Consider the following 16,644-nt stretch of genomic DNA (forward strand, 5'->3'; position numbering starts at 1 on the left):
AGTTATAAGTTATAAGTAAATTATGTTATGCAGTGTAGGCTTGCTCCCTAATAATCAAGTAAGTGGAAACTCAGGAGGAAATTTCAAGAAAAAATATTATATATAATAATATGTATATACAACATATAATGTATATATTCTATTTCTTGTACCTATTGTGCAATGTAGAGCCAATCTTTTATGGAACCTCAGTAGGGAGGAAGCATTGTCCAGCTTTGCCTCCTGAACTTCTGTTCACTGTATTCCCAACATGCCTATGGTTTCTTTCTCAGTCCACTAGAAAATGTTAAATTTGTCTTTTGTTCTGTCTTTCTTATTGCCTACATGTGAGGATCTGAAAAATAGCATTTATTTGGCTTGCAGGAGATAGAAAGTTTTCAGAGGTGTATATACTTCAAAGATCCAAAAACACCATTTCAAGACAGAGAGAGAGAGGAGGTAGAGCCGGGGGTGGGAGAGTGGGCAGTAGGGGTTTGGGGGGTTGAAGGGTAAGGTGATGTTCTAATTACTGCCTGATGCTATGATAAAACACTGACTTAAACCAGGGCTGAGAGGGTTTATGCAGCTCAGTCATCTGCATCACACAGTTCATCATTGAATTAAGCCACAGTAGGAGCACAAGGCAGGAGCCTAGAGGCAGGAACTAATGCCAAGACCATTAAGGACCATTACTTGTTTCCCATGGTTTCCACAAACTGCTTTCTTACACAACTGAGGACCATCTGCCCAGGGATGGCACTGCCCACAGTAATCTAGGCCTTCCCACATCAATTGTTAATCGAAAGAATGGCCCACCATGTGTGCACAGGTCAGTCTGATGGAAGCAAGGCCTCAGTTGAGGTTTTCTCTTCCCTGAGATGCTACTTTATATCAAATTGACAAAAATGTTAAGAAAATAGAGAAGTTGAGGGAGGGGGAAGAAAAGAAGAAAAGGAATCAGGGTGGTGGGCTGAGGAAAGAGAGAGAAAAATGTACAATTCCCAAGTCATAAAAATTCCAGCTAGGCACACAGAGAGGGGCTGAGTTAAGGCAGTGATATGAGGAAGATTGGCAAAAGGTTTGTATCAAGACAACTTTTTTGTGCATTAGCTACTTAACAAAACCCACCGAGTATAATTATATCTCAGTGTGCCCCCATGCTTTTATTGAAGTCTATATTTCTATAACAGTGCTTTATTTTTTTTCCCACAGCCATCCTATCAGTGGAATGCTCTAAACCAGCTTCCTCCACATGTTCACCACAAGGCACATGGTAAGTCCACAGCTTTAATAGGCATCTCTTCATGTTTACATACAAAAGGGATCTTTAGGGAATGCCTATTCAACATCCACTTGTACTAAGAAAGAACTTATTGTGAAGTACTGTTATACACACAATTTGTGGTCTGGAGTGAACTCCTTCAGACAATGTTGAGATGCCAAAATGTGTGTCCCAAATCTGGGTTCTGCTCCTATTTCAGGCTCAGAGTCAGAGACTTAGAGAGGAACCGTTAAATACAACCATTGGCAGCACTCTGTAACAGCAACAGCACTCTGATTCTACCCTGAAGGATAGGTGCAAACCCACAATCCAAGAGGCTCCAAGGCAGACAGCTGTTTGTTCTGTTCTGAGACATGGTCTCACGTAGAACAATAGCCTCAATCTCATTATGTAGCTAAGGATGAACTCGAGCTCCTAATCCTGCTGTGATGTCTTAAGAGCTGGACTTACAGGGCTGCACCACCAAGCCCAGGAAAGCAGATGTTTCAAATGTCATTGGCAGAACCCCTAAGCTCAGAACTGCTTTCCTTTGGGATGTGATGCCAGACTCTATTGAACTCTCTGTTCCATAGAGAACAGCTAGATGACCAGCTCTCTGTTCATCCAGAGCTCTTTACAGCAGCCACCTCACATAGTGCTGGAAAAAATAGTAAGTGCCATATGCAACACACTCAAAACTAAAAGCGCCTGTAAGTCTCATTTTCCTTAGGTTTACTATTCTTACCCCCTTTCTGCAGAGTTAACCTTACTTTCTGCTTGTTTGTACAGTGCCTTGAGGCCATCCAGGGGTAGGCAGTAGGAAGCAAGTTATTCTTCAATTCTTAGCCATTTAAAGCCTTACATGACATACACTTAACTCCACCTTGCTCATTTTCAGAGATGAACAAGGAATTTTTCTAGATGGGAATTATTATAGAAATTGCAGAATAAGCTCTGTAGTTTCAACTTATTCTTGACATGTTATCACATTTAATTCAAAGCTGAGATAGTGACTTTTGTTTTTAGCATGCTCCACCCCTCCAGCTCTGTCATCTTTAGTGGACATAGCCTCTTTCTCAGCCTAGCAACAATCCATGGCTACAGGTCTCCACGGCCGATAACCCATTGTAGCCGCCCATGGCCACATGCGAACCGGATTACCTGGAAGAGAATTCTGGGGGTAACGGGAAGGGGGCGAAAGAGAAATGAGTCAAGAGGACAGTTGCCCATAGAGACTGACATTACTATTATTAAGCCAATATTTATAGTCTTTGGGAAACCACCCTGCCCCTGAAATGGCCGCGAATTCGTTGGATCTTCTTTTCGGTGGGTTGCCTGCTTCCAGTCACGCAGTTTTCTACTGGTCTCCAGGTGAAACTGCCCTGAGGCCTTGGTAGTTAAGGTGAAAGTGGCTGTATTGTTCCCAATGGACAAGGGCCGGAGATAACGCCAGGGGAAGGGTGGAGGCTGTAGGCCAGGAATGTAGCAGCTTGAATAGGCTGGAGATAATGTCAGGGGAAGAGTGGGGCTTGCCAGCCAGGAGGGTCACAGCTAAATGCTGTGGGGGGAAGGGACAACCCATGTTCTTGGCATCTCTAATATCCTGGAGTCTCTACTGCCAACTAGCTCTACCTTTACAACTTCACACAAGTCCTGGGCAGAGACTTGGATCCTGACACACATTGCCTAGCCTCAGCTCTCTAAAACCATAGAATGGAGTAGGACTCCATGATACTTGAAACCTTGTCCTTCATGCTTCTAACATAACACCATGCGGATGACACTGTCAATTTCTGTTCTTACCATTAGATGGAACCTAGGACGCCTGGACGTGAGTTGCATCAGCTTCTGAGCTCCTGCTTGTGAGGGACAGGGACGTCCCTCAGCTGCCATCTCAGTTCAGGCTTTCTCCTTTCATGTAAATTTGCATTTTTTGTGGAGCCTTTAGTGAGTGGGTTTTATCTAAGAGCCATCTTTCATATGGTTCAAGTTAGAGTGCCACTGTTCGCTTCAGTGATGCCACTCTCAAGAACAATGCTAGCTGCTTTGTGGTCTGCACTCTCTCTGTGAAACTGTAGCCTTGTTCCCATTCCCTCTATCAACCGAACAAATTAGTCCAGCTTCACGGAAGTTCTCAGGACATGGGCAGAATGAAGTCAGATTCTTTGCCAAAACTCCACATGAATACCTCCTACTCCTTTTCTAATAGAGCTCACATTCTCCTTTGAGACTTCACGAGCAAGGCCCCCCATTGTCTTCATTTTTCATAGCATTTTTGCTTCTCAAGATCCCAGAAAAATGGCTATTAGCTCTCCTTCCAAAGCACCAAACTACTGAATGTTTCAGCAATAAGAGCTCAAAGGACTGAAGAACTTCATTGTTATGCTCGTATAGAAACTGCCCCACTTCTTTTCTTGGTACTAATTTTTGTCTTAGTTTCTCTTCATTTGTGATAAAATACTCTGACAAAAGAAAATTTAAAAGGAAGGGTTTATTTGAGCTCACAGTTTGAGGTTATACCGTGTAATTGTGGAGAAGCCACAGTGGTAGCTTTCTAACTTTCTCAATTAATGAAAAAAATTTCCCCAGGCATACCTAGAGGCTTATCTCCAAGGTGATTCAAGATTTTGACAATTAACACTGAGCACCATACATCAACACTGAGAGTAGTAAAGGCTTTAGGTTATATCAGTATCATAAAGAAACATAGAAAATTAATATCCTAAAATAAAATACTCAGATACTTTTAGATACATACTAGACTTTCTATTGATGATTTGCTTGATTTATATTACAGATAGACTACAAATATAAGTAGTAAGGTTTTGGCTCCCTGCTCCCCCCCCCCATAATGAAGAAACGCATTAGAAAGACATCCTGTACCTGGGCCATTGAATAAAGTTTGTAGTTTTGAAATTCATTGAATTGCTACATGGTATAATTTTCCACTTTCTGATGTTATACAATGAAAATAAGATATTATCTCCATGTGCTACAGTTTTAGTCATTAGAAAATAAAATTACTAATTCACAAATTAGTAATCTATATATCACTACCAAAGTCTTTATAATACAATAGAATCCAATATTATCCACAGAAAATAATAATCACATAAAGTAGAAGTTAGTTATTGTGATATTCACGACTTAAATAAAATATATAAAGTGAAACTTGTCAGTTACATAAAATCTACTGACATATTTGCCTAAGAAATTGTAATGAGATTTATGATATATATACTTACAACAGTGTCTATGATAGTAACAAAACAATCAAGAAATATACCTGTAATGAACCAACTCAAGTAGTTTTATAAGATTGTTTATTTTAATCTTCACTGAAATACTATAACATATGTTAATTTTCTGCCAGTTTATATGTGAGGAAACTGAGCCTTAGAGAATTGTAGTAACAATTTCAATTTCACAATACAATTTAACACTAAATTTATATTCCTTTGTACTAAGGATTGCAGACCTTGGGATTTCAATTTCAATTTTCATCACTGTATTAAAATGTTAAAAATGAGAACATAGTCTCTAATTTGGATAATTAGCTGGGTGATATTCAATTTTCAATCATTTTGTCTTCCTTTGAGCTCACAGCATGTATTATGGCATTTCAAAAAATTTTCATTATTCAAAAGTAATAAACTCATTCTACAAGCAACATAATTGCTCCAAAGGACAGGATTAAAATCACCATTTAACACAAGCAGAAGGTATTACGTATTTCTTATCTGATATTTCAAATATCACAAGTAAAAAGCACAGTACTGTATATAAGTATTACTAAACATATTACCTAACCCATCCCTGGCAGAAACTCTCAGGTAGCTAGTACTGAAACCTGCCATTCTCTGTTCCCACACAGCCCTGTCATTGACTGGGAAATCCCTTTGGATCTGAAGTTTTAACTTGGATGTTTTGGATTTTCGTATAATGATTTAACAGTAATGATTACTAAGAAATCATAGGTTTAAATTTTAAATTATACATTGTCTTAGTTTCATGCCTGTTGCTGTGATAAAGTACCCTGATACAAGCAGCTTTAGAGAGAAAGCCTTTATTTGCCTCACAGTTTGGCTTACACTCTAGATCAATGGATTAATCTCTCCTTTTCATTCCGTCCACAGTCCGGCCCATGAAATGGTACCGTCCACATTTAGAGTACGCACCTCAACTAACCTAAGTATAAAAATCCCTCACAGGCATGCCTACAGCTCCTCATTGAGGGAGTCCTTCCCATTTGATTCTCGATTATGTTAAATGACAATTAAAAGTGACCATAACATACATCTCATAGTTTAATAACAGTAGTCCTTGCTTTATTACATGATAACAAATTTATTTACTAGTCAACAACATTGTTTGTCTCAGAGAACAGCCATGCTAGACCCATGTCTGCAAACATAGCAGAGAATCATTAATAGTGTTGCTGCTTGCTCATGGGATGAATCTCAAGTTGGGCCAATTATTGGTTGGTCATTCCCTCAGTCTCTGCTCCATCTCCTCCGGTCCCTGCATTTCTTTGTAGACAGGATACATTTTGAGTGGTAAGTTTTATGGGTGGATTGGTGTCCCTATCACCTCGCTGACATTCCTGCCTAGCTCCAGGAGGTGGCCTCTTCAGCTTCCATATCCCCAATGGTCATCATCACCACTCATTTCTGGGCGCCTCCCCTATCCCATGTCTTTGGCAAGTCCTCCAGATGCTCCACACCTTGCCACCCCAACAACTACAGATTTTCATTCATTGTCCTGGGCCCTCTGACCCTCTTTCTTTGCTCTCTCCACAGCAGATTCCAATTCCTCCAATTCTCTTCCCCATTTCCTCTCCTACCCAGTTCCCTCTCTCCATCAGCCTCCTATGATTATTTTATTTCCTGTTCTAAGTGAGATTCAACAGAGGAATGGATGCAGAAAATGTGGTATATATACACAATGGAGTACTATTCAGCAATTAAAAACAATGAATTCATGAATTTTTTAAGCAAATGGTTGGAACTGGAAAATATCATCCTAAGCGAGGTAACTCAATCACAAAAGAATACACATGGGATGCAATCATTGATAAGTGGATATTAATTAGCCCTGAAACTCTGAATACTGAAGTTACAATTAGCACATCAAATGATTCCCATGAAGAAGGAAGAAGAGGGCCCTAATCCTGGAAAGGCTTGATCCAGCATTGTAGAGGAGTACCAGGACAGAGAAAAGGGAGGAGGAAAGATAGGAGAATGGATGGAGAGAAGATGACTTATGGGACATATGGGGGGGGGGGGAGGACTGGGAAAGTGGAAAGCTTTTGGAATGTAATCAAAGAATATAGAAAATAAAAATATAAAAAAGATTATTAAGGAAATTTATACAGATTAAAATGATAGGTATGAAAATATTTCTAAGTTGATTGAAAGTGGAATTATATACATTTTCTGATAAAAATAAAGATTTACAGGGAAATATTTCTGATAAAATTCAAGAAATATGTAGAAAAACTCGGTAAAATTTACTATTTCATGGAAAATTATATAGATAAAATGGTAGGCAAAAAAGTATTTCTAAGTGGATTGAAAGTGGAATTATAAACATTTTCTGATAAAATTGAAGATTTACATCGAAAATATTTCTGACAAAATTGAGGAAATATATAGAAAAACATGTTAATATTGAAGATTATCATGGAAAATAATACAGATAAAATGGTAGACATAAAAAACTTTACTAAATTAGTTGAAAGAGAACTTATAAACATTTTCTGATAAAACTGAAGATTTACATGAAAAATATGTGTTAATCTATGTCTTTTTATTGGAGAATTGAGTCCATTGATGTTAAGAGATATTAAGGAATAGTGAATGTTGCTTTCTGACACTTTTGATACTACTTTTATGTTTGTGTGGTTATTTTCTTTTGGGTTTGTTGGAAGATTACTTTCTTGATTTTTCTTGGGTGTAGTTTTCCTTCCTGTGTTAGTGTTTTCCATCTATTATCCTTTGTAGGGCTGGATTTGTGGAAAGTTACTGCGTAAATTTGGTTATATCATGGAATATCTTGGTTTCTCCATTTTTGGTGATTGAGAGTTTTGCTGGGTATAGTAGTCTGGGCTGGCATTTGTGTTCTGTCTGTATGAGATCTGCCCAGAATCTTCTAGCTTTCACTGTCTCTGGTGAGAAGTCTGGTGTAATTCTGATAGGTCTGCCTTTATAAGTTACTTGAGCTTTTTCCCTTACTGCTTTTAATATTTTTTTTTTTTTGTTTAGTGCATTCGGTGTTTTGATTATTATGTGCCAAGAGGACTTTCTGTTCTGGTCCAGTCTGTTTGGAGTTCTGGAGGCATCTTGTATGCCTATGGGCATCTCTTTCTTTAGGTTAGAGAAGTTTTTTTTTCTATAATTTTGTTGAAGATATTTACTGGCCCTTTAAGTTCTAAATCTTTGCTTTCTTCTATACTGGATAATTCCTGGATGTTTTGTGCTATAAGCTTTTTGCATTTTGCATTTTCTTTGACTGTTGAGTCAATGTTTTCTATAGTATCTTCAGCACCTGAGATTCTTTCTTCTATCTCTTGTATTCTGTTGTTGATGCTTGCATCTATGACTCCTGATTTCTTTCCAAGGTTTTTTATCTCCAGAGTCGTCTCCCTTTGTGATTTCTTCATTGTTTCTACTTCTATTTTTAGATCCTTGATGGTTTTGTTCAGTTCCTTCACTTGTTTGTTTGTGTTTTCCTATATTTCTTTAAGTGATATTTGTGTTTTCTCGTTAAGGGCTTTTACCTGTTGACCCTGTCCTGAAGTTTCTCACCATAGATAGACATTTTGTTACTGTTTTAAACTTGTCGTTTGTTTGGATCTATTTGCGTTTTTAAAATATATCCTTAGCCGGGTGGTGGTGGCACATGCCTGTAATCCCAGTACTTGGGAGGCAGAGGTAGGCGGATTTCTGAGTTCGGGGCCAGCTTGGTCTACAGAGTAAGTTCCAGGACAGCCAGGGCTATTCAGAGAAACCCTGTCTCAAAAAAAAAAAAAAAAAACCAAATCATTCATATGCATATATATATATATATATATCCTTGAAATCATGTGTGTCTGAGAATTTACCCATTTTTTCTAGAATTTTCTGCTTTTCTTAAACATAATTTTTTTCTTTCCCATCCTCTGGATTTCACTGATGCAACATTTGCCCTTTTATGTATTATTTTATTGATTTGGGTCTTCTCTGTATTTCTTTTGTTTAATTTGGGTCGAATTTGTCTTGCTTTCCACCTCTGAAGCTTGATAGATTATCATTCACTCTATGACTCTCAGTCTTTGGGTATCCTTACCAGTAAGCTGTGTTTCTTGAAGACAGCAGATGATTGGATCTAGTTTTATAATCCAGTCATCTGGACTGGATCTCCTGATTGGTGAGATGAGACCATTTTCATCTAATGTTATCACTGAGAGATATTTGCCAGTTTCTGAAATGTTGTTGGTTGTTTCTGCCTGGCTAGATTATTGTCTGACATGAACCTCTGGCCTGTTAGTATCAAAGACTGGTTTGCTGCTTGGGGTGTGATGAATTTCCTGCTAGTTCTCCTTTGTTTAGCTATTCTTCTTATGACATTTATTCTTTCCTATGCTGTCATTGTTGAAAAGACTTGTGTTTTCAAAGCCTCCCAAAGGTGTAATCACCCTGATGAAAAGATGCAGCGAGTGTCAGGCAGACTGCGGGGCTTCAGACGTTCAGGTTCTATGGCAGTGAGAGGCAGGTGGCTCCAGAGGTTGCCTAACCATCTCAGGGCTCTCAGACACCAGAGTTACGGTCATTCATGAGATCTGCTTCTGGCAGCCTGCCACAAGGTTGGTACTTTAGCCTTGGCATCATTTGCCTGCCACGGTCTCAAAACTGCCTTCAGAACCTGACTGTTACCCTGTGGCTAATTACATTCAGGTTTCTGGGGTCTTGGCATTTTTTATTTTCTGTGTGCTAAGGTCACTGGGGCAACTGCTTTAAACAATAGGTTGTTGCTGTAAAGGGCACCTACCCCTGTCCTCCAAGCCATAATGAATTAAAAAATGACATCCCTATACATTGCAGGAATCTCTCATAAGAACCTGCAACTGGCCTTGAGGTTGCTGAGGCCCAGGGCTCACCTTGAGAACAGGACTGCCTGTCTCTTCTTACAGCACTCTCCTGGCTGACGTTCTGAAGGAGATGTCTGCCTCTCTTCCTGCTTTGGGGAGCCACATGTCTAGAGCTGAGGCTGACTTGCCCCCCCCCCCACCTCTTGTCTTTTTCTTTTAAAATATTCTATCTTTTTTTCTTTGAAAATACCCTATCACTACCATTGTGAACTTCCAACTCTCTGTTTTTAAAGTCAGTCAATCTTTTTTTCTGATTCCTTTCACTGGGTCGCATAGAGATAACTGTAGGGTTCCCTCTTAGCTGGAAATGCTTCACACATTGTAAAAGATAAACAAGAGATGAATGGTGAATTTTTAATAGCATTACAATTTTTAAACAATCATTGATGGGTGTAAGAATAAATACAGAGGTGTACACTCTCTGAAAATTTTTATAAGTCACACTTGGAAGCTTACAGGTCATTCTTTACTTTAAGCATCTCTGAGATAGGCCAGAGTAGATTTAGAATGCTCTTTCTAAGTCATTGTTCCAGCATCAACACGAACCCTAGCTTCTTCCCCACTTCCCTCTTCCCCTCCCTCTCTGCTCTATGGGGCTATTGTTCATGGTCTCCAAGACAGCACAACTGGCACAATCTGATTCTACCTCTACCCATCACCATCCCACTAAAATGGCTCCTGCAGGACCCCAAGTTGTGCAGAGATTGGGTGTTTCTGGAAGAAAGTTCAGGGAAATTTAGGCAGGATCTTTAGGGTCAACACTTGTGTACTGGGAACTTGTTTGGGGAAAAAATTGCTCACACAGTGGGGTGTGGGTAACAGCTGGAGTGGAGCAGAGTACCACCTGGCATAATCTTCCAGTCACCTAACTTCCAGCCTTGATCTCATCCACTGTCTATGGTTATTTTTGAATGCTTTCAAGGCACATTGAAGTCAATGAACATTTCCAAGGCATTGAAGAATCTTCTGCCTCCTGACTGAACATCACAAAACAATGAGCCTTTTCATGTGTGGAAATACACAGATGTTAATGAGTGGCAGCTCCTGTTTACAAAGGTGATTTTACAGAGCACATTTCCATCTCCTTTCATGTGCTGTTGGAATGGGATACAAAATTGCTTCCATATTTCAAGAATGACTATGCCATAACAGAGTCAGTATAGCTTGAAAACATGCTGTTTGTTTGCTTTCTTCAAATGAAGGAGCTCTGGCTGGCTGCCTTGCATGCCTGGCACTTGAGTGCATTGCCAACTTCTCATAAGTTAAGTTATGAACTAAGGAACTCTGAGAAGGTGTTAGAAGTAGAGAAGACCAGAACCTAACCATCATAATTGACCATTTGTTGAGTAATGAACACTGACTGGATTTGTTTTGTAGGAATAGAAATACATAAATCCAAAACTAGGGGGTTTCCGAGAACAGAAACATTCTTCACAGTGGTTTAAAATGAGTGTTGGCAAGGTCACAATCCCTTAAAATCTCTGTAAGGGGGTTCTTTCCCTTCCTCTCACAATTTGGAGTAGTTCCAGGTATTCTGATTAACTATATTAATTCCCTTTCTCATCATTGTAACAAAATATCTAACAAAAAGCAACATGAAAGGGTTTATTTTGGCTTATAGTTTGATCTACAATGGCAGGGGCCATGTGACACGAATGCCAGTGTTCCACACACTCTCTGTTTTATTCAGTCCAGAACTCTAGCTCATGGGATGGCCCTGCCCACATTCACATAGATCTTCCTAGCTCAATTATAGCTTTCTGGATACACCCTCACAGACATGCCCAAGGGATTACCTCTTAGGTGAAGAAATATAATCAAGTAAACAACAGACCAACCATTGCAGCCAAAGCTTCCATGTCTACATTCACTTTACCTGACCATCTTCCTCTGTGTTCACATTCAAATTCCCTCTTACACTAAAGATATCGGTTCTATGGAGTAAGGGGTCATCCTGAGGAGTGCTGCATTTTCTACACCTAGTCACATAATCAAAGACCCCTTTGTATTTCCAGAACTTGTCACACATATTTGCAAGCTTTGGGAATTAAACATATCTTCTTAGGGTACAATGAAACCCACAACACTGACTGCATGGTAAACACTATTTTAGGTGCTTTGTATATACATATACTATCTTGCTGAATCTTCATAGAAAGCCTGTTAAGCAAGCACTATTATTGTCCATGTTATCTAACTATGAAAATTGAGGCACAGCTGGTTACTGGCTAGTACATAGGAAAACTCAGGCAGCCTGACAGAAATAGATTATATGTGACAGATAGATAACATGGACACAGATATAATGATTATGATGATAATAATTTATAAGTGATAGTTGATAATAGATTGATAAATGATATATAATATATAGACAATAAATGGATGATAGATAATGTAAGCAGGTGACAGATAACAGATAACTACACAGACAACATACAGATAGATGAAAGATGCATGAATAAGTATGATATATAATGTTAGTTAAATAGTAATTTTTTTATATTTGCTTAAATAGAAACTAAATACTTTTAAGAAGAAAAACCAACTGTATATTATTGCATGTCAAATGCAAAGGAGGTTACTTGCCTAGCTATTAGAAAAACTCCACCTTCTCTTCAAATTTCCATTCTGCTATAGATTATTTAATGGCCACAGCTCTTTCAAAAGCAAGACAATAAATATGTTAGCTCTACCATCTCATAAAAGCACTGACTAAATGACCAGGGGACTATTTAAAGCAACCTATAGACAGGAGACATTGTTGCTTGGTCCTAACTCCCCTTGGGTGTAACTTAATCAGTGTTAAATGTATTTATCTTCTCAATGTAGAGAAAGTGTCTAAGTTTGGTTTCTCCATTATTATGATTTACTTTAATAAGTAATGTGTCATATCACACGATCACATGCATCCTGTGTCTTGTTAAGGCATGTGTAATAGGTAACATCGGGCATCTTGTTTCTGAGGGAGTGTGTAATGACTCTCCTCACTATCATGGCACTTCTTTAGAATACCTTTTTATGATGGTCACACTTTTTGAAACGTATTTTTTAATCTATTTTAAATTAAAATATAATTAAATTGCTTTCACCCTCTTTTTCCTCACTTAAACTCTTCCCACATATTCCCTCACTCTCTTTCAAGTTCATGGCCTATATTTTTAACTGTTACATATCTGTGTATTTATACATATGATAGTAATTTATAAATATATAAGTAAATTTTTAATATATTAGAAATGTATATGTATTCCTAAATATATTCATACATCTATAAATACATATAAATATATATGAAAGTATAACTATAACCTGGTAAGTCTGCATAATATTACTTGTTTATATATGATTTCAAGGCTGACCACTTGGTATTAAATAACAAATTGGGGTCTTTTCCCTGAAGAAAACTATTTCTCCCATTCTTGGTATACTTTTCTTGCCTATAGTTCTTTGTCTAGAGTTACAGGGTGATGAACATTCTCCCTTCCATAGTAGCATGCTCATTGCTGTCACCTTTGTTCAGAACATTTTTAAGGAGGCATCTGATAAGACTGCATTTGTAATTTTTGACTTTTCTAGAGGACTCAGTCTCACAGAAAATCTCCTCTGACTCTTCCAGTTCTTCTAGCCTCTCTTCTGATAGGATCACTAATCCTTCGATGCAGGAGTTGTGTTGAGGACTACATTATCCCTTGTTCTCTTTATTTTGATTGGCTGTAGTTTTCTGGAATGGTCATCATCTGTTGTAAACAGATGTTTCATTAGATAGAGAAAACTAACATTTTCTTAATGGCTTTTCATTTGTATTAACCAAGATGTTAGTTTTCCATGTCTTAGGCATTCCAAATTCAAGATATTAAATATACATATTCAATATATGTCTCTGGTATTATCATGAGACTTTTCTTTGATGGCATATTTTATACCTGATTCCCATTGCCATGTGTAAGCTTCGGGTTCTGTCTTCTTTCTCATGCTTTCTTATGGTGCTCTATGCAAAGCCTATGAAAATATGTCAAAACTTTCGTCTTAGCCTTCATACTGCATTAGCAAATCGTAAGAATTTATGACTTACAATACAACTAGTACCATTTTATCCTTCTTTTAGTTTTTTTTTTTTTTTAAAGAGAGGTTATTGCAATGTAGTGCCAGGTAGTCAGAAACTGGTCCTTCTCCTACCTTAGCATCTCAGCACTAGATTATAGGCATGCACGTGGCATTCAACCATTAACTTTTATGTATACTTGGCATGTGCTCTTTCTTTGAGGGGTGGAGTGAACCTAACTAGTAACAGTAAAAATGACTTAGTTTTCACAAGCAAACACCCCAGCCATTGGAATGTCGGTGAGAATGAGAATTCCAAATAGACTATTTCCCCCCATTCATAACTAGAATTTTACCACAACCAATTATCCCCGCCCCAATGGTAAGCATATGTTCGTATTTGAAACAATGACTATTTTCCACCTTTGAACGCATGTGAGGAGCTCACTTAGAACTTACTTTATTTATCTATAAGCCAGAAGAAAAATGAAATTTAAAAATTTAATCTGAATCATTTTCTTTCATAGGTTTCTCCTCAGAAAGGAACTTCAACCTGTAGAATTACGTTAGCAGAGAAGGTCAGAGGGCCATGAGCTCTCTGACTGCTTTGCTTCTTCAGGACAGCTGTGGACGTTCTCCTTTGAGATCTGCTCCCAGTTACCTTCTCTGCGGTCCTCATAGGGGGAACCTCATAGTGACCCCAGTCAGAACCACTGGGACACAGTAGAACAGGACCACTGGGACACTGTAGAACTCTACGGACAAATCGAGGTTCTCTCCTCAAAGGACTCAGGGCAGCTGATTACACGCTCCTCCTCACAGCTTTCGCCAACTAACTACTGATGGGTTTTTGGAAGATGCCTCCAGGATTTTCGTGACTCCAGCTCTGGTGCTGTGACATTATATACTCTTTAGAATGTACGGATCTTAAGCCAATCACATCTTATAATTCCATAGAAAGTTGCTGCAGGAGGATTGCAATGATTTCAAGGCCAGCCTGAGTCACAACAAAACGCCACCCAAGCCAATTCTGCATATCAAAAAAAAATTAATAATACACCATGTAGTCGCTGGGAGAAAACGTTTTCCATGATGGCTAAGTTGTTTCTTAAGTGGTTTGACAGTTGGACTAAGTGATATGTTCATTATTACTGAACTTGAAACTACATGAATTTTAATAGACAATGAAAAGCCCTACAGACTCCCCTGACTGAAAGAGTGAGTCAAACGAAATAAAATGACAAACATGGAACTGTTCTTCCAGTGAACCATTTTTATGATTGTCAGAAGTTATGAGCCTCTTTCTTCTTTAGGTAACATGCATTATGAAAGGGTACTGTCCTGACAGGATGGGGACAGTTACCTTCTATCTATATGTAGGCAGCAAGGATTTCCAAATACAGGCATTGCCGTTCTGTCTCTTTGCCAGCTTATGAATTTGAGCAATGGTTGAAGAAACTCGACTATGACTTTTGAACTAATTAACTTAAAAATAACACATATGCACATTTTATTGCAGTTGAATTACAAAGTGACCTAGCAGATTTCTTAAAAAGTCAGCAGTTTTAAAAACATTAAGTGCATCTTCTTCTCTAAGATTTTGCTAGTGTCAACTCAAGTTCCTGTTTGTAAGAATGAATGTTCATGACAAGAGTGTGAGAACTGCAAATATCTAACACTTCTAGATGAACTTAAATAGAACCAGGAACATCCAGGGCATGTGCAAAGAAAACTACCGGATCTATCTAGCTTCGCTTCCAAAATTATGCAGCTTGTCTAACTCGAACTATTTTTGTTTTAATTTGTGGGTACACGCTGCATAATGAGAAGGTAAAAATGTGCCAGGAAACTGAGCATTTCCCCTTTGGTCTTTATCTATGCTGTAACTTAACCCTTAAGAGAAGCAGAATGACCCTGTCACATTAGCTCTCAAGACCTTTGTTTATGCAGCTATTCATCAGAAAGATAAGCCATTCTTGGGTATCATTTCAAGTCAGAAAAACAACTGTCAGCTCTATAAAGACATTCTGCATATTGGATGTTTCCATTTCTTCAGATTGTTAACAAAATCATTGTAATGTCTGTTACTCCTGCTGAATTAAGTTTATGAAAGAAGATGTGCTTATAGAATTTTTTTAAATGTACACACAGATAAACACTCTTCACATGTCAGTAACTAATGTCTGCAGCAAAAATACATGGTTTAACTATTCAATCTGACCCTATACTATTAACGAGGTACCAAACACTGGCAAGAATGCATAAATGTTAACCTACGTGGAGAATAGTCTGTTGATAAGAACTAATTTCATTTTTCATCCCAGACTCTGTTTTTCATTCAGACTGTTACTAGAGAGATTTCAACCCCTCATTCTTATGTCCTTTTCCCTATAACATGTCTGGAGACTTCTCTGCCTGGCATCATAATAAGGTTCAGACCCTCATCTGTGGGTCTGTATTTTATTTTTCACACAGAGTTTTGAGCATTAGTGAGCAATAGCTGTGTTGCTTTGAAAGGAAAAGAGGTCACGACGGCTGTCTGAGGAAGGAAACTTAAAAGCAGGCGTACTTCAAGAGTCTAGGTGATCATGGAGAATTTGATCTTTGACTTGAAGATATCACATGAAGAGAAACATGTGTTTGCTTTGTTTTGGTTGCTACGAAAGTTTAGAAGGAAACTGCAGGGCTGATAACATCCGGGGCATAGGTCAGCCATGCCTCCTCCTTGCTGGCTTTACTTTGTTTCATTGGCTTTCGGCTTTATTTTCTGTTTTATAGTGTGTTCACTGAGCTCTGATACCAGCAAAAAGAAAAGAAAAGAAAGAAAGAGAGAGAGGAGAGAGGGAGGGGGAGAGAGAGAGAGAGAAACAAAGAAAAAGTATAATTATGTTCTTGTCATGTCATGGCTGGTTGATCTGAAGATTACAGAGGCTCAGGCATCTTCCCTGAGACAAGTAGGTGACAGAGCCAAGGTTCAAAACTGTCCTCTGGGGCAGTCCAGGTGCGTGGATGTCACAGCTCTGCTTTCTAGGCTGCTCCAGAAAGTTCTGCTTCCTGTGATGATCCATTGGGTTTTCATTAAGTTCTATCATAGGAGCATAATTTTGAAAAAAAATATTTAGAGAAAATACTACGTGTTACATGGAATTATTAAGTTAAACCCCAAGTTAAGAGGAATGTCTTATTTAGAATATGTGAGGAAAGAAACATGCACAGTGTGTGAGATACTCCA

General features: G+C 38.4%; 1 protein-coding gene across 1 annotated transcript in view; it reads left to right on the forward strand.

Moving 5' to 3' along the window:
• Tnip3 (TNFAIP3 interacting protein 3) overlaps positions 1-15,730 on the forward strand; it is a 101,608-nt gene extending 85,878 nt beyond the window's left edge. The window contains exons 10-11 of the mRNA XM_052173850.1: positions 1,192-1,252; positions 13,940-15,730. Coding sequence (XP_052029810.1) covers positions 1,192-1,252; positions 13,940-13,971 — 93 coding nt within the window. The 3' untranslated portion in view covers positions 13,972-15,730. The remainder of the gene's footprint in view (positions 1-1,191; positions 1,253-13,939) is intronic.
• The last annotated feature ends 914 nt before the right edge of the window (positions 15,731-16,644 follow it).

The sequence above is a fragment of the Apodemus sylvaticus genome, chromosome 2 (assembly GCF_947179515.1).
Source record: "Apodemus sylvaticus chromosome 2, mApoSyl1.1, whole genome shotgun sequence".
Taxonomy (NCBI): Eukaryota; Metazoa; Chordata; class Mammalia; order Rodentia; family Muridae; genus Apodemus; species Apodemus sylvaticus.